The 19,028-nt window shown below is 36.4% G+C and overlaps 1 protein-coding gene across 1 annotated transcript in view; it reads left to right on the forward strand.

The window, feature by feature from the left end:
- Positions 1 to 19,028, forward strand: part of CRYBG3 (crystallin beta-gamma domain containing 3) — a gene marked incomplete at its 3' end in the record, with an annotated part of 99,686 nt that overhangs the window by 42,493 nt on the left and 38,165 nt on the right. Inside the window, exons 5-11 of the mRNA XM_084231631.1 lie at positions 77 to 121; positions 366 to 481; positions 1,415 to 1,562; positions 6,069 to 6,205; positions 7,803 to 7,917; positions 9,381 to 9,416; positions 11,605 to 11,738. Coding sequence (XP_084087757.1) covers positions 77 to 121; positions 366 to 481; positions 1,415 to 1,562; positions 6,069 to 6,205; positions 7,803 to 7,917; positions 9,381 to 9,416; positions 11,605 to 11,738 — 731 coding nt within the window. The remainder of the gene's footprint in view (positions 1 to 76; positions 122 to 365; positions 482 to 1,414; positions 1,563 to 6,068; positions 6,206 to 7,802; positions 7,918 to 9,380; positions 9,417 to 11,604; positions 11,739 to 19,028) is intronic.

The raw sequence follows: 19,028 nt of genomic DNA on the forward strand, positions 1-19,028 counted from the left end.
CTGCTAAGAAAGTGAACTGTTTATCTTTTTGTTAACCTTTCTTAAGGCTTAACTTGCTTCACTCTTGTTATTTCAGAATGTTGACAAGCAAATGCTGAGGTATAACCCAAGACCTGGAAAGGTAAACATAAGCTTCTTAGGTAGACTCAGATACAATGTGATAAGTAAGATTACTTTTAGGTTCTTTGGCATTTAAATACTTTTAAGTGACTTCAAAAAAGGATTATTTAGCTCAAGGGTCTAGTTTACAAAGTAATGTTTGTTTTTATATATTAGAATATCGTGTTTTTTCTATTCTAGGACATTTTGGAATTTTAAATGCATTCTTAAAATTAGTTCTTGTGCCTTCTTACTGTATGTTGCAGATGGTTATCTATGATGTCGATGGAAGTAAATACAAACAAGAGATCTACTGTAATATTCCTGATGCTACATCATGGTCCTTTCCAAATGGGGTACTGATAAAAGTTGTAAGGGGCTGGTAAGAGCTCTCAAAATTTATAGCATTTTTTCCAAATTAAGTGTGTTTTTCTGCTGTTGATGCTTTTATATTTTCTATGGATTTTACATTTCCTTTCCTTTGTTTTTTGATGGGATATTTTGAAACATTATTTGTGTTTTATAGCTTAATTGTTCTCTTTATTAACTGTGCCAAAGATACTGTTTTTAGTGCTAAAAGCCAGCAGTAGATAGCAAAACCTAATAAATACAATATAAACAATATCATTTTGTAACTGCATTATTAGCAGGACAGATTTGGCAAGTTGAGTGGAAGGCTTCAGTTAAATGAAGCAAAGCTTTGAAAATGAGTTCAAAATTTGTGGGATGCTAAGGAATGTCAAGGCCACATACTTAAAGTCATTTGTATAACTGATATGTTCAAGAAGTGAAAGATTCTTTGTGTAGTCTAAAAATGAGGGAAATCCACACTTATGAATTGCTGGACATGGTGGAGGCAGAATTTCTTTGTTGGTTTTCTGTAGTTACTCACTGATCAATTTTATGTTGTGACCATTGTGGTATAATGCCATCTTCAAGAAATGGAAATGTATCCAGTGACCAGAAAATTTGGGTGAAAGAGTAATTTGAAATTGTTATAAGATATGATAATTACGTAAATATATAATTGTGTAGAAGGATCAATATAGTGCATTATACATGAAATAGGCATAGACTGGTAATATGTTCAGATAGTATTATACCCCCCAGTTGTATGCACTTTCATTCTTTCTTTTACTATACTTAAATTTGCATATGTCATTGTTTCAAATGTAGGATTGCATGCTAGTAGTAGAAAATAACCCAGCTTAAAATTTTTAAGTAAATAAAATGGTCTGAGACAAAGTATCATTTGCTTATGCCTTATTTCTTAGAAAATTATTTACAATTCATCATTGCTTTTATATTTGTTCAGTTGGATTTTATATGAGAAACCACATTTCCAAGGTCAGAAATGTGTTTTAGAAGAAGGGGAAAAGGTGTTAACTCGTGATTGGATCCTTCAGAACAGAAAGCATCCACAAAGAAACTTTGTATTGGGCTCTGTCAAGCGTGTCTTAAAGGTGAAAGAACTATTGATTTTTTAAATTTTTTTTTCTCTACATTTTGTTGTATTTGCCATATATACTAAAGCTGTACTATGGCCTAGTAATATTACTAAAAGATCACTAATATTTTTACTAATTTTATTGTCATTTTCATATTAATAATTTCTTACCTTTCAGATATAAAGTATTGGTATGAATGATAAAATATTACCTAAAATATAACATATAAAAAGCTAATAATATATACATATGTGTCTTTTTAATAATTGTAGGAGTACAAATATCCTTAGAAAAAGAGCCTGGATTTCCAAATATCTTTGTTTAATGTAGATTTCTACTCCTTAATGCAGTGCTCTGTGTGTGTGTTTGTATGTGTGATGTCAGGTAAAATTAGAAAAGGAAGAATGAGAGGAAGGAAAGTTGCTGTGTTTTTATTTTCTGTTGAGAAAATATTATTTAATACTAAGATGAGGGCCTCTCCTGGTGGCGCAGCGGTTGAGCGCTGGGCTGTGAAGCTGCCCGCAGCCTCTGCAGCGCCAATTCAATCCCCGGCCGCCAGGGAGGGTCCCACATGGCGCGCAAACCTCTCCTGCCGCCCGCTGCTCCCCTCAGCAGTATATTTCGTCCGCTGCCTGTTCTGCTCCCTGCTCTGGCTCTGTGAATTCTCTAACCCTCCCGCGCTTCTGACTGTACCCCGTGCTTGTATAAATAAATAAATAAATCTTTAAAAAAAATAGTAAGATGAGGAAAGTCTTCCTGTATATTTTGTGGGCAGTGCCGTGGTGGTTTACAGGAGAGGTGATAAGGACAGAGCTTAGATAAGGATAGAATTCTCCCATATTCTTGAGTTCTTTCAGAGGTAACATAAAATATGATTTAGTGCTGTTATTCCTGTGACTGTCGGTGGATATGTTTTTCAAGGTATGGGGATTTTGTGTATATGCTTAAAAATATAAATGGGGGTTTCATGATTTGGTGCACGATGTATAATTGTAGAGACATGTAAGTGAGACAAAATCACTCACTTCAGATTTCTTAAAGACTCAGAAGCAGCTGCGTCACATGACCATGGTCAGCGTGCTCTGCTGGGCCCTGCAGGTGCATGGAAAAGAGCACCTTACCTGAAGAGTTGGAGGAGGCGGCACCTGATTAGAATCTTGAGAGAGTAAACAGGAGTTAGGCACGTGGGAGAGGTGAGGGCGTTCCTGGAAGTGCCATTTGTGTCAGACACAAGGTGAATGTCAGTGAGTTGCTGTAGTGCAAGATTGATGGCTCAGCATGGAGGGCAGGGTTTGTTTTCATTGAAAAATTTAACTTTGGGAAGTTCAACTCAGCAAGCAGCATTTTGAGCACTTGCTTTTTTAGCTAATTCACTAGAAATCCCTTGAAGTGAATAATTAGTTTGTGGGTGGAATGTTCAAAAGATCTAAATAACTTATGGTTCTGTCTTTCCTTGTGAATATCCGGCACCATGCCAGGCCTAGTGGGGAAAAAATGCAGAATAAGAGACTAGAGACAGCACCCTCCATGCCCCTTAAAAATCAAACAACAAAATCAAACAAAAAACTCAGTCTGTGGAGCATGGATATATGCACATTTGCTAACTGCTTAGACTAGATTATAAAAATGAATGTCATTCTTGCATTTTTTGCCTTTTTCTTATCGTTTGTTCTTGGAGTTTTTTAAATTGCAGTGTTTGTGCCCACATATCTTGAACAGCCTAACAGCTTAGTGTGAGGAAGGAAAATAGAACTATTGAGGATTGAATGGAAAAGGCATTAGCATTGTTATAAATATTTCACAAAGTAAGAACCAGGCTTCCTTTTTCCAACTTTGTCACAATTCTGCCTGTTGATAGCTTCGTTTTCATGGTGGTGGTTACCATTGCAAATTCATCTCTATTTATGTAAACTTTGTCTTGTTTCATCCTCTTAATTTTAGTTCCTCTGCGCTGCATAGTGCAAACTTTAAATGTTCTTTAAAGATAATATGTTGCAGATGTCTTCACTGTTTTGTGAAAATACTTAGGTTAGGGTAGCAGTGTGGTTTATCTTAAGTCAAATGCTTTCCTTTTTTGATATAAAAGACATGAATAAAACAAACATTAATATATCAAACTTACTGTGTTTACTATACATTTAACATCTTTTAAAGGAATGATATTTTTCATAAGATCAGAAGTGCCCTAACTAATGAGCTGAGAAGAGAGATTGTCAGAGGCTGATCTTACATAGGTGGAGACAAGTAGATTTTCTAAGTGGTTTTTTTAACTGCAATTCATTCCTACCCTTTTTCTATCCCACTGCCTTGTCTCCATCCCTACTAATTGCTTTAATAGTCTATGCTTATAAATTTCACCAAGATGTATTTGTAAAGTATGTCATGGCTAGAAAAGCCTTGGGAGGAAGCCATATAAACTCTCCTTTACCAAGAATAAACTGTTTATTGTTGCTAGGTTACTATAAAGTGTCCTTCAGTTGCTAGTGTTTGACTGCTTTTGTCCACCAAGAATTATGCAAGTCTTGAAAAAGATGAAGAATAACCACCATCAAGAAAGTAGATCTTAATAAATGAAATCTTTCTCAATCAACTAGAGAAAAAATTGGGCCTCTAGTAAAGATAGTTGAGAACATAGGCATTCTTATTGATGTTTATTTTCCATTATTTAGCCATCATTATGTTTTTGCCATTATGCTATTTCCTTCTGTGTTATAGTAGACTTCAATGCTTCTTAGTTTTTCCCATCTAAAGTACGCCACCCAAACATTGTTTGTATAATACAATGCAGAGGAAGCTTGTTTGTGTGAGACACTCAGTTATGTATTCTGTTACTGTTCCTCAGATCCCTAGGGGAACATTAATATGGCAGTATTTTAAATAGTGTTACTAGAACTCTATTATTAATAGCAAACAAAAGAGACGAAAATGATTGACAGGTGGCTGTTCTGGATGGACATTTCTGGTTTTGAAATGAATCATTAGAATGAAATACACTTCTATACTCTGAAAGATGTGCTTTTTCACTCTATTACATTTTAAAATTTTCTGAAAATAAGATGTATCAATGTGCTTGCTTTTACTTTTAATAGACTAATTAGTAATGATTAATAAGAGAACTGGATTTGGGGAAAGGTTAAAAGTCAGAAATTTGGAGTTTTGAAAATGCAAGTTTTGATTATAATAATGGAAAGCATATTGTTCAGCCTAATGGATATCATCTTTGACTGTTCACTGCATTCACCTATTTCATTAGAGTGTTAAATTTTTCAGTATGCTAGATGAAACTTATGCTACTGAAACTTGACTTGTGTGATAAACACACGATTACTAGATAGGTTGTGTGTGCAGACAAGCATGTCTGTCATTTTTGGAGAAGGGAAAAATAATTTCTTTCTGTCGCATTGATTCTCTTAGCTATTTTTTTGAGTTAGAACTTAACTATTCAAGTATATTCATTAGAATACAGAGAATTACCTACCTTTAGTTGCAATGAGGGAATCATTTACAAAGTTTACAGAGCCCATAAGAGGACTTGGAGATAGTACAGAGCCCAGTATGAATAAAGAGATGTGGGGGAGCTATAGCTGTGTCAATCAGTAGGTTGGTGCCAAATTATTGAAATGCAAACACGAGTATAAATTTGATGTACTTGGATCTTAAGCTAAGTTGCATCACAAAGAAAACTCTGTTGTAACAAGCCCAGTTGTGTAAAGAGCAGCTAGTACCTGACTGGTGATATCGACCCATAGTAAGTCTTAGCCTTGATAAAGGGCCTTGACAGTAGGGATCGGATCGGAGATATTCACAGGTGAGATTTTAAAGGAAGTGTGACTGGGCATGGTGACAATGGATGTGTGATTGAGTATGGAGTCAAATTCCATAATGACTTTGTTTAATCTAATTTGTACTGAAGAATAATAGAATTCTACAAGTAGGAAAACAGATTTCCTTTACCCTCACCTCTAATTCCTACTTCTTTTGTCAATGTGAACTATTTAACATAATGAGGGGTGGCTAGTGCCTCTGTTATTTATTTTTTATGTCCCCTGTGAGATCAACTTTTGTTTAATTCCCTCCCTATGGCTTTGTTATACTTCTGAGAAGGAAGGCTTGCAGATTTTTGGCACTCGTAGTTGGTAACTTTGAACATTCCTTCGTAGAACAAGAATTTAAATAGCAAGCACAAAGAATTGGGGTAGTCCTTTTTTAATTAATATTTTAATATTGATATTCAATATTTAATATTTCTAGAAGACAGAAAAATTTACTTTGTGCTAAGTTTGATTGTGATTAAATGTTAATGTTTATTAACAAAAGATGTCAGTAATATTTGTCATCAGTATAACTTTCAGAAAACTTTAAAGAGCTGGTAGAGAGGAACAGTATTCCATTTAAGTTGTTTCTGTGAAGAAATTTGACTGAACAAGGAGAATAATTGTAACTGCACATACTGGGTGCTGTGACTACTAGACTGTGTATGTCTGTAGATGATTTCAGGATCCTTTTTTTTTTTTTTTTCAGGATTGCAGCATTCCAGAGATAGTACTTTGTGCACAATCTGATTCAGCTTGTTGTCCTATCTACATCCAGCGAGCAGTTCCCAATGTGGAAGAGCTGAATATCCCCAAATCTGTGTCCTTCACTGTGAATTCTGGAGTGTATGTATCAGTTTCTCTTTACTATAAAGAGTTTACTAACTTGATGGCCACTAAGTTAGTTTTTTGTCATATTTCAGTAGGTAACATGCATATTTCTGAAGTTTTATAAACTTCACTTACACTCTTGTATACCCGAGAGAAACTGTTAACAGGGATTAAAACAGATTTTTTCTTCGGTTCTAATTAAGGCTCCAGTTAAGGGGAAGATACAGAATTATCAGACATAGTTCTTGATAGATACATCCATCGTCTTTTCATCACCAAATTTAGGTACCGAGAAATAAAAACATGTCCATGGTCTAAAATTCTGAACCTGAAATGTTTGTAGATTGTTTCAATCTACTAGTTATTGAGTACCTCCACGGTGCCTGGAATATAGTGCCTTTTTGTTTATTACTCCTCTATTCCTGCACAGCAGGTAGAACTACTCTCATAAGTAAGGAAATTATGTGATTTGTCCCTGACTACCAGCTGCTAAGCATGGATTTGATACAAGGCCTTTCTGATTCCACAGACAGTTATCCTCTGGGACTGTGGGACTGAACTCAGTCTTGATTCAGTCTCAGATGGGCTCAAGTCACACGTTCTTTACTGCCTGGTTCATCATGGATCCTTTCACTGCTTCATCTCTTCCACTGTTTTCATCTGCTCTGACAATGGCTGGTATAGAATTTTGGGGTCAATGTAGGACATCTTTCTTTATCACTCCAAGTCATGTACTAGAACTCCTTGATACTTGATCCTATCAGTGAGAAATGTCTGTAATTATCAAGCTTGCCTGAAAACAAGGAGGGTTTTTACAGAATCTTATTTTAAATACTGTTCCTGAGGTAGCTAATAGAATTGACATGGATTCTAAAAATGTGGGTTAAGATGCGAAATGCGGGCCTCCCCGGTGGCACAGCGGTTGGGCGCTGGGTTGCGAAGCTGCCCGCAGCCTCTGCAGCGCCGGTTCAATCCCTGGCTACTCCCCGGCCACCGGAGGAGGGTCCCACATGGCGCGCAGACCTCTCCTGCCGCCCGCTGCTCCCCTCAGCAGTGTACTTCGGTCCTTCTGCCTGCTCTGCTCCCGCTCTGGCTCTGGTGAATTCTCTCACCCTCCCGCGCTTCTGACTGTACCCAGTGCTTGTATAAATAAATAAAAATAAATCTTTAAAAAAAAAAAAGATGCAAAACGCCTGGTGGAACCCCTATCTCTGATCATCTCAGTTTAAAAAAGGATGGAGTGATATGGGATGGCTTTGATTTTTCAGTCATACTATTTGAATTGAAGGTGTCATACATCTTTTAAATACTGGCAAAGTCTAAGGAAAGTATTGCTTCATGCTTGGAAAACCTAATGAATAGGATAGATAATGTTTGAATGTAAGTACTTCATTATTTATGAAGGATTTACAGGATTATAGGATAAACATTGTTTAAACATGATTACTTACTGACTTAACTCTTATTGATACTGTCTGACAAAGTCACTTTGAATGTGTTTTACTAATTTGGTAATGTAATTCTGTGAAGGATTTTTTTATGCAGTACATTTTACTTTTCTACAGAACCGGAGTGAAATATACTTATTCTTAACCCTTCATTTCTTATCTAGTTGGCTTGCCTACCCAGATACTAATTTTAAGGGGCAAGCTACAATTTTGGAGGAAGACCATGGACTTTTTGAGATTTCTGCAGCAGAAATGAAATCATTGCATCCTCTTCAAATAGTAAGTAAATTTAAGAAGAAACATTTCCTAAGTACCCATGAATCCAAAATTAAATCACTGGTGACTGCTAATGGATCTCAGTCTTGCAAAGTGAAGATGTATGCTGTTAATCAGCACATTGTTGATACGTTATTTCTTTATGTTGCAGAGAATATCTGTGAAACCAGTTTAATGTTTTCTAAGAAGACAAATGTCTGAATTCACTTTGTGTAATACATGCAGTTTCCTTATAAGTGTTATCCTGATAAAAAATTTTGAATATATAATAAAGTTCTGAATTAGTTTTGATACTTGCTAGAAAATTACTTGTAGTATGCTATACTCTTCCATTGCAGTAATGAATGATAAATTAAACATTAAATAATGAATGATAAATTACACATTAATAATAAATGGGTAGTTCTGTCAATGGATGCTTTCTTATACATAATAATTTTCTGTAATTTTTTTTGCCAACAATTTAGGAATCAAACTATTCAACTAAATGTTAGGTATGTGAGAAATAATTTTTGGTTGTTCTGTGACTTTAAAAAATTTTAAAAACAAAGAAAAATAAGAAATTTTAAGAAATACACAATGTGGAATAATATTAGAAGGAAGGGAATTAAAGGATTAAGATTTTTGTGAAGAGGGGATTACTTTTATGCTTCACAAGTACCAACACAGTAATCAAAGTACCAAGAGAGTAATCAAAGTACCAGCACAGTAATCAAAGATGCAAACAGGCCTATATTTAACTAGGTTATAGCACCTCCACAGACGCAAAAATGTATTGATATATAACAACTGCTGTCTCTAATTCAGAAAGCACATGCAAATATAGAGAATTGTATTAATAGTACTAAGGGGTTTAGAAATACACTCTGCCAAATGATATTTTTTTCAGTCGCTATAACATTGATTTACACTGTCTACCATTTAGAAGAATAGGCTCATTCCCTTCGGATGAATGTTACCGCCCCCACACCCACCACCAAGGTTCCCATACTCCTACCACAATCCATAGAATCTGCTCCCAACCCCCCTCTTCCTTTTGGGACACTGTACAGAAGGATAACACGTGCCTAAGAACTAAAGCTCAGTTTCCTTTTTTAGAGTGGTTATAATCTGGAAGCAGTCTTCTTAACCTCTTTCCCAACTGCAGTGATGTAGGACATTTTGACTTGATTTTTGACTCCTATAAAATTCTGTACTTACACAGGTGAACTGGTGGTGGGAATTTCACGGGAACTATAACTGAGATGAGAAAGCATACACTGTACAAAAATGAAGAATGATGTAAAATAGTATATATAATAAAATACTAATTTTTTTTTAAATTCAAATAATTTCTTCTTATTTACTGCAACTTAAAGTTGGCTGGTCTGTAAATCCTTACTAATAAGATTTTTATTGAACCTACATATGTCACTTAGTTACTTTCAAATGTTCACATGTCTAATGTTAAAATTTCTTATTTTAAGGGTGGATTGAAAGTGGAAATGCCTATGAACTTAAAGGTAAGTCATCAAACTGAATTTTGTGACAGTAGTGATTTGCGTATTAATGTTTAAGTACTTCTTTTAACTGGAAAAAATATGAATATGCTGGTAATTCCTTGCTAATGGATGTTAGGGTGCTAGAAATTGATTGTACGAAATAATTGCTGAGTGCCCAGGCTGTGAGTGGGGAGTGGGGTCAGTGTGCAAAGGTGACATTGGCAACCAGACAAACTGAGTGAGCACCTACTAACAAGGGAGAAAGGTGGTAGGTTTGATTTTTGTTCATTCAGGAGTGATATTTTGGAAGAACATCCAGCATGACTGGAAAGGAGTATAAGTCGCTCCTGTCAGATGTTTGTTTGTAAATGGAAGTATCTGAAGGCAACAACAGAAGCAAGAAAACTCAGGGTGGGGAGGAGGAAGTGTTAGTGACAATATGATTAAGTATATTTTGGGAAAGAAACAGAAATGGAAATTTAAACTACACATATAAATAGAAGAAAACCAACAAAGTAATCAAAGATGGAAACAGGCCTATGTTTAACTAGGTTGTAGCACCTCCAGGGACACAAGCAAGACAACTATGCCAACCCTCCCATTTCTGTGCTTCCTAATTTATGGAATTTACTACCATTATCTCAGTCACATAGATGGAGCTTTGTTGTTGTTTTTAATTTACCGAGTGTATCCGTCTAATGTGTTAGCCTCCACCCTTCCCACTGCAGCTGCCTTTCCCTCTGCTCTCTTGAAAGGTGGTTAGCATTGGAGAGTTCTGGGAAGGGGAGGCTCAATTCTGGTTCACAAAGAAAAATCATTTTCTTGGAGAGTGCCAGATACAAATGAATTAGAGAACAGCTTAAGGCAAAAGAGTCCACTGTGTTGGATAGAATCAAGGGCCAAAGTGTTTGAATTAGACCTATCTGACTTTTTAACCTTGGTTGGAAAAAACAATTTGTATCTGAGTTTACTGGCAGAGATGCTATTTTGGTGTGGGATGTGACCAAACTTTTTTAAAGCTCCCAGGTGATTCTAGCATGCAGCCAAGCTTTTGAACCAGTGATCTAATAGATGCTGATTGAGCTGTGACACTCTCTAAGAGGCTCCTGTTTGCTGAATCAGAACCTAAGTGCCACAGGCTAGGTCTTCTTGGACATTTGCAGTTGATGGGTTGGAATAGCTGTCATAGTCATAATGTTCAAGTTTTATGTGTTATCAAATAATTTCTTATTTAATCTCAGGGTGTTTGGCATGTATAGCATGTTTCAGACAGAAATTAAACTCCATGACTTCAGCAGGGCACTCTGAAAATTTAATATGTAGCAAACATCAGGAAGTGATGGTTTTCACTCTGAACAATGTTACCACTTTCAGAAATAAGCAATCTCCAACTTGCTGGTTCAGTGTGTTTAAGTGCAAGGTCTTAATTTGCCAAGGTCAGAGATCTAGTTGTGCCAAGTTATGCTATTAACCATGAATAGAACCAGGTGATAGAGTATGGATAAATTAGCACTGTTTTCACTGTTACAACTTCCACTTAACAAAAGGCAGGGTGTACTTCAGAAGTAAAGAGATTCAAAATGGTAGAAAAGAAATACCCAGTCCAAGTTTGAAGTAAATGAAATGCTAGAAATGTTTCCTGCTGCCCTTACGTAGCCACCCCCATCTGAATCAAATTTGAAATAAAAATGGCATCTTTTTCCAATAACTTATTATTTTATGGAAGTTGTATATTTAAGAATGTACTTACCCATTTTTTCCTCAATGAATAGTAACGATCATATGTGTATTTTCTCAAATCAACAGGTAATTTATCATTATGCCCTGGAGCCACAAAAAAGTCTTTTTGTCTCATAGGGGAAATTCAGTAATATGAGTTAGACCTCTGTTAAATTCTAAATAGAGTGATAAACTAAGACTGATTCAAGGACCACTTACAAAATAGCTTATCCTGTGAGATGCTGCTAGGGTTTGGGTAACCAGAACAATTTAATCTTGAGTATATTAACATGAAACGTATAAGATATTTTACATTTATCATGATAGCTCACATAGTCCTTGTGAATGAGTAAATGTGTTACATTATAAATATATATTTATGAAAAATGTGGACAGTGCTCCTTATTCATGCCTACTTAGTGTCATTTAAGTAAGTCCCTATGTATCTATTCTAAAATAAAGTTTAAGTGATTTTCTTTCATTTTTTTAGGTTATTATTTATGAAAAACCTCACTTCCATGGACAGGCAAGAGAGTTTAGTGAACATATAGATTCTGTCCCTAATTTTCTAAAAAATGAATTGGACTTTCGTGGAATTGGATCAATTCGTGTCATCGGTGGAGTGTGAGTGTTATATTTTCAGTATTTGACTTAGAAGTCTGTTTCTGAAGATCAGCACAAAAAAATGTGCTAAGCAGAGCAAAAACAACATGCCTTAATCTGAAAATATGCATCCCTCTGTAATATAGGCAACAAAAAATAGTAGATGCCAGTGGCTTTCTGGGAACTCTTGTTATTAGAGACTTTGAGGTAGATCAAATGTAAAGGACTTTAAAACTTCACTCTTCTAAACAATTGCAAGATGAGAATTGCAAGATAAAATTATTTTTCTTCACAGATTATGAATATGAATGAGAACCCCAGTTTATCCTCTGAGCCTCAGTTGAGCTTAGTTGACATTCTGTGCTGAGCACACTGTCAGTGAACCCTCACTCATTGAAGTAGCTGATGGATGTTTCCAAAGACAAGTTTGGGGAGGAGAATAGGCAGATCTACCAAAATACACTGTTAAGGGGAGCAGCAGGCGAGACAGGTGAGGTCTGCTGCGCCATATGTGGGTTAGCTCCCTGGCTGGGGCTAGAACTCAGGCAATGCCAGTGATAGCACTGAGACTTAACCCACAGGGCACTGGGGAGGCCCCACCAAAGACAAGATTTTTGCCAGTGGTTACTCTCTGGCCTGAACTGCTTTTGAGGAAGCCCCCTAATAGTTCCTGAATAGAAACCTAAGTATAACCATAATTGCTACTATTTCAGTTTGAATCAGCAGTTATTGGGGCAGGAACCCCAGAAAATCTGTGACCAGACTAGGGTGCACCTCTCTTTGTATTTGTGGCAGGTAAAGTCATGAAGAAGATTCCTTGTAAATCACTTGCCTTCATCAACATGGTGCCGAAATCCCTCCAGAAACATTGATAGTTTCTCTGTTTTGTTGGTTTATTTGGAATATTCATTTTCATTTAAGCATTCGCATCTCTTGATATTTGCAACAGTACCACATAACCTATTTGTGCTAGCCAGCAACTAAAATATTTCATTAATGACAGTTAAATGACCTGTCGAAGATCACTTAAGAGTCGATCTACATTTAGAGACATGGACTTCACAGTTCTGGCAATAAATCAAGTGATGGCCATACCAGCCAAAATGGAAATATAAGTGATGTAGTGTGCTAGGTAGTATGGGTATCACTGGCATATCCATGCTTCATCTGACATGTTGATAATATTTAATTCCTTATCCTTAATTTAAAAATGTATTGAAGGTTTGAAGTACAAGTATGTTTTGGATAAGCACATCTATATTCCTTTATATTTAGTTGCATTCTTCTTTGATCTATGAACACACCTGCTTTTTGCTAATCCTGCTAAAAATATTTGTTTTTTCTTCCGTCTGGGATGTGAATTTTTTTTTTTTTTTTAAGAGTAGTAAGTAACTGCTCTCCAGTTACTCTTTTTTTTTTTTTTTTTTTAAAGATTTATTTATTTATTTATACAAGCACTGGGTACAGTCAGAAGCGCGGGAGGGTGAGAGAATTCACCAGAGCCAGAGCGGGGAGCAGAGCAGGCAGAAGGACCGAAGTACACTGCTGAGGGGAGCAGCGGGCGGCAGGAGAGGTCTGCGCGCCATGTGGGACCCTCCTCTGGTGGCCGGGGAGCAGCCGGGGATCGAACCGGCGCTGCAGAGGCCGCGGGCAGCTTCACAACCCAGAGCCCAACCGCTGCGCCACCAGGGAGGCCCTGGGATGTGAATTTTTTTTCCATTAAGAAGATTGTGATTTGCATTATTATTTTCTAATTTCCTTTGCAGTTATTTTATAAAATTCTCAAGCAAATGTCTTATAATACAACATAACAAACTTCAATTTTTTTTTAAATAATAAATTTTATTTTTATATTCCCCCATACAATTGCAAACGCCCCATTCTGACCCCAATCCTTCCCCTCCCGCCCCCCACCCCCCAAAAAGTGTCTCTGGTTCATAGTTTTTTGTTGATTTTGATTTTCACTTTCTTATATTCATTTTCCTGGTCCCTTATTTAAGTTTTCTAGATTCCTGCTATGAGTGAGACCATCTGGTATTTTTCTTTTTCTTTTTGGCTTATTTCGCTGAGCATTATCCCTTCCAGCGCCATCCATGTTGCTGCAAATTGCATGTGTTTATCTTTTTTGAATGCTGAGTAATATTCCATGGTATATATGTACCACATCTTCTTGATCCAGTCACCTATTTTTGGGCATTTGGGTTGTTTCCAAAGCTTAGTTATTGTAAACAGTGCTGCTATAAACATAGGGGTGCAGGTGCTCTTTGGAATTGATGTTTCTGTGTCCTTTGGGTAAATACCTAGGAGTGGAATTGCTGGATCATATGGAAGCTCTATGTTTAGTAGGTCCAGAAATCTCCACACAGCTCTCCATAGTGGTTGGACCAGTTTGCACTCCCACCAACAGTGCAGAAGAGTTCCTTTTTCTCCACACCCTCGCCAACATTTGTTGTTGCTAGTTTTTTTAATATGTGCCATTCTCACTGGTGTAAGATGGTATCTCATGGTAGTTTTGATTTGCATTTCCCTGATTACAAGTGATGTTGAACATTATTTCATATGTCTGTTGGCCATTTGCATTTCCTCTTCAGAGAAGTTTCTTTTTAGCTCTTTTGCCCATTTTTTGACTGGATTATTTTCTTTGTTGTTGCTGAGTCTCATCAGCTCTTTGCAGATTTTTGTGATCAGTCCTTTATCATTAGTGTTGGGTGCAAAAATGTTCTCCCAGTTGGTGGGGTTTCTCTTTGTTTTTGTTATTGTCTCTTTTGCTGTGCAGAAGCTCTTTAATTTGATGTAGTCCCAGCTGTTTATCTTTGCCTTCACTATCACTGCTTTGGGTGATGTGTCTGTAAAGATGTCTTTGATGTGCAAATTACGTAGTGTTTCGCCTATATTTCCTTCTATGTATTTTATGGTTTCAGGTCTTATGTCTAGTTCTTTAATCCATTTTGAGTTGATTTTTGTGTATGGTGTGAGGTAGTGGTCAAGCTTCATTCTTTTGCATGTAGCGACCCAGTTTTCCCAGCACCATTTATTGAACAAACTTTCTTTGCTCCAATGCATAGTCTTTGCAACTTTGTCAAAGATTAGTTGACCATAAATCTGTGGGTTTATTTCTGGATTTTCTATTTGATTCCATTGGTCTGTATGTCTGTTCTTGTTCTAATACCATGCAGTTTTGATGATTATGGCTTTGTAGTATAGTTTGAAGTTGGGAGTGTGATGCCTCCATTTCCTTCTTTTTTTTTCAGTAGAGCTTTGGCTATTCGGGGTTTTTGGTGATTCCATATGAATTTCATCAATAATTGTTCTATTTCTTTGAAGAATGCCATTGAGATTTTGATTGGAATAGCATTGAATCTGTATATTGCTTTTGGTAGGATGGCCATTTTAATAATGTTTATTCTTCCAATCCATGAGCAGCGGATGTCTTTCCATTTCTTTGTGTCTTCTTCTATTTCTTTTAACAGTGTTTTATAGTTTTCTTTGTATAGGTCCTTTACCTCTTTTGTTAGATTTATTCCCAAATATTTGATTTTTTTTGTTTCGATAAAAAAAGGGATGGTTTTTTTGATTTCTTCTTCTTCAGATTTATTGTTTGTGTATAGGAAGGCTACTGACTTTTGCGTGTTGATTTTGTATCCTGCCACTTTACTGAATTGATTGATGAGTTGAATTAGTTTTTCTGTGGAGATTTTGGGGTTCTCTATGTATATTATCATATCATCTGCAAATAGTGATAGTTTGACTTCTTCTTTTCCTATTTGGATTCCTTGGATGTCTTTCTCTTGTCTTATTGCTCTGGCTAGGACTTCCAGTATTATATTGAAAAGCAATGGTGAGAGTGGACATCCTTGTCTTGTTCCAGATCTTAATGGAATTGCTTTCAGCTTTTCACCATTGAGAATGATACTGGCTGTTGGCTTGTCATAGATGGCCTTTATGATGTTGAGGTATGTTCCTTGTATCCCAAGAATTTCAAGGGCTTTTATCATGAATGGGTGTTGCCCTTTGTCGAAAGCTTTCTCAGCATCTATTGATATTATCATATGGTTTTTATATTTCTTTTTGTTGATGTGTTGGATAACGTTGATTGATTTTTGGATGTTAAACTATCCTTGTGCCCCTGGAATGAATCCAACTTGGTCGTGGTGAATTATCTTATGGATACATTGTTCGATTCTGATAGCTAAAATTTTATTGAGGATTTTTGCATCAGTGTTCATTAGGGAGATTGGCCTATAGTTTTCCTTTTTTGTGTTGTCCTTATTCGGTTTTGGTATTAGTGTAATATTGGCTTCATAGAACGTGTTTGGTATTGTCCCTTCCTTCTCAATTTTTTGGAAGAGTTTGTGAAGGATAGGCACCAATTCGTCTCTGAATGTTTGGTAGAATTCATTTGTAAATCCATCAGGTCCTGGGCTTTTGTTTTTGGGGAGGTTTTTGATTACCATTTCAATTTCGCTGCTTGTAGTTGGTCTGTTTAGGTGTTCTATTTCTTCTTTATCTAGCTTTGGGTGATTGTAGAGTTGTAGGAATTTGTCCATCTCCTCTAGATTGTTGAACTTGTTTCCATATAACTGTTATAGTAGTTACTGATTATTCTTTTGATTTCTGCTGTGTCTGTTGTGATTTCTCCTCTTTCATTGATGATCCTGTGTATTTGTGCTTTCTCCCTTTTTTCCTTTGTGAGCCTGGCTAGGGGTTTGTCTATTTTATTTATTTTTTCAAAGAACCAGCTCTTTGTTTCATTGATCTTTTGGATTGTTTTTTTAGTTTCAATTTCATTTATTTCTGCTTTGGTTTTTATTATTTCTTTTCTTCTACTGGTTTTGGGGTTTTTTTGTTGTTCTTTTTCTAGATCTTTGAGCTTTGAGATTAGGTTGTTTCTTTGAGTTCTTTCTTGTTTTTTGATGTGAGCTTCTATTGCTATATATTTTCCTCTTATTACTGCTTTTGCTGCATCCCATACATTTAGGATATTGGTGTCCTCCTTGTCATTCAATTCAAAGAATTTTTTAATTTCTTCTTTGATCTCCTCGTTAGTCCAGTGGTCTTCCAGTAGTGTGGCTTTTAATCTCCATGAGGTAGGATAGTTCCTTGACTTCTTTTTATTATTTATTTCTAGTTTGATGCCTTCGTGGTCAGAAAAGATGGTTGGTATGATTTCAATCTTGGTGTATCTGTTGATGTTTGTCTTGTGCCCCAGTATGTGATCGATCCTGGAGAATGATCCGTGTGCGCTTGAGAAAAATGTGTACTCCGTTTTTTTTGGGTTTAGTGTTCTATAGATGTCTGTTAAGCCCAAATGCTCTAGGTCCTTATTTAGAGCTTTAGTTTCTTTACTTATTTTTGTCTTGTTGATCTATCCATTGTTGATAGTGGTGTGTTGAAGTCTCCCACTACATATGTGTTTCCTCTGATGTCTGTTTTCAGAGAGGACAACAGTTGTCTGATATATTTTGGTGCTCTTTCGTTTGGTGAGTATATGTTAATGAGTGTTATTTCTTCTTGAAGTATTGTCCCCTTAATCATAATGTAGTGACCATTGGGGTCTCTTTTTATTTTTTTGAGTTTGAAGTCTGTTTTATCTGATATAAGTATAGCTGTTCCTGCTTTCTTTTTTGGCCCATTTGCTTGTAGGATTGTTTTCCATCCTTTGACTTTGAGCCTGTTTTTATCTTTTGTAGCTAAATGTGTTTCCTGGAGACAGCAAAAGGTTGGGTTTTGTTTCTTAATCCAGGCTGCAACTCTGTGTCTTTTTATTGAAGAGTTTAGTCCATTTACATTTAGAGTTAATATTGATATGTTAGCATCTGTATTTGCCATTATGTTTGTCTTTCCTTTGATTTTATTTATTCTTTTAATAACTTTTTTTTTTTTTTTTTGGTCTTCTTTCGTTGTTATTCGTCCCTCTGAGGTTCTGGCTTTAGGATTCCTTGTAGTATTTTTTGGAGTGGGGGTTTAGTCGTAATGAAATTCCGGAGTTTCTCTTTGTCTGGGAAGGTCCATATTCTTTCTTCATGGAAGAAAGAGAGCTTTGCGGGATAGAGTATTCTTGGTTGGCATCTGTTTTCTTGGAGTCTGTTGACTATGTCCCTCCACTCTCTCCTTGCCCGTAGTGTTTCTTCAGAGAAGTCTGATGTCAGCCTGATTGGTTTTCCTTTGAATGTTATCTGTTTCTTCCCTCTTGTCAGCTTCATTATTTTTTCCTTGTCCTGGATTCTTGGGAGCTTTACTATTATGTGTCTTGCTGTGTTTTTCCTTTCGTCATGGAACAAACTTCAATTTTTTTATATGACAACTGCAAGAGAAAAATGTGCTGTTCCCATTTAAGATGAACAGCTAACTTCATTTTCACTATTTCTACCATTTTCCAGTTCTGCTTTATCAGTAGGTAATTCCCTAATTGAGGAATCTGAGGAAAGGAATTTTTCTCAGATAACATGTATTTTAAAAAAAAAACGAATGGGCCTCCCCGGTGGCGCAGCGGTTGAGCGCTGGGTTGCGAAGCTGCCCGCAGCCTCAGCGGCACCGGTTCAATCCCCAGCTGCTCCCCGGCCTCCAGAGGAGGGTCCCACATGGTGCGCAGACCTCTCCTGCCACCCGCTGCTCCCCTCAGCAGTGTACTTCGGTCCTTCTGCCTGATCTGTTCCCCGCTCTGGCTCTGGTGAATTCTCTCACCCTCCCGCGCTTCTGACTATACCCAGTGCATGTATAAACAAAACAAACAAACAAATAAATAAAAACATGCCTCTATAAATAAATAAATAATAAAAAATAAAAAATCCCATATGTGTATATAAGTTGAATTTCAATCAAAATTTAATCTGACAGAAAAACTGGGCAGAACATTTTTGAACTGACAGGTTGTAATTTGCTAATCTTTCCTTTAGTATTAGGATCTTCCGTACCTTTTTTCCTTTTTCCCCATTGAGGTATATGTTTTGAGTAGCCACATTGACATTAGAGAAAACTTAAATTTTGTGACAAAGCTTTTAAGTTCTATCTTTATATACTAGTTAAAGAATGAAAGGTTTCTTTTCCTATTACATATGTACTAAGATGTATAAAATATATATATATCTCAACCACATAGGTCCTCCTCCCCTTGCGATATGCTTACCTACACAGAAAACGAGAAGGAATTTCATGATTACTGAGCAACAGTTGTTACTTTGTACCCTATCAAAACAATTCTTTGGAATATTTTTTTCTTTCCTCACAACTATAGTAAGGAGGGGGAATGGGGAAATAGTAGTCAGTGCTCCCAGGCTAGTTTTTGTCGAGCTTCCCAATTCAGAAGTCCCC

Source organism: Talpa europaea (assembly GCF_964194135.1).
Source record: "Talpa europaea genome assembly, chromosome: 4".
Taxonomy (NCBI): Eukaryota; Metazoa; Chordata; class Mammalia; order Eulipotyphla; family Talpidae; genus Talpa; species Talpa europaea.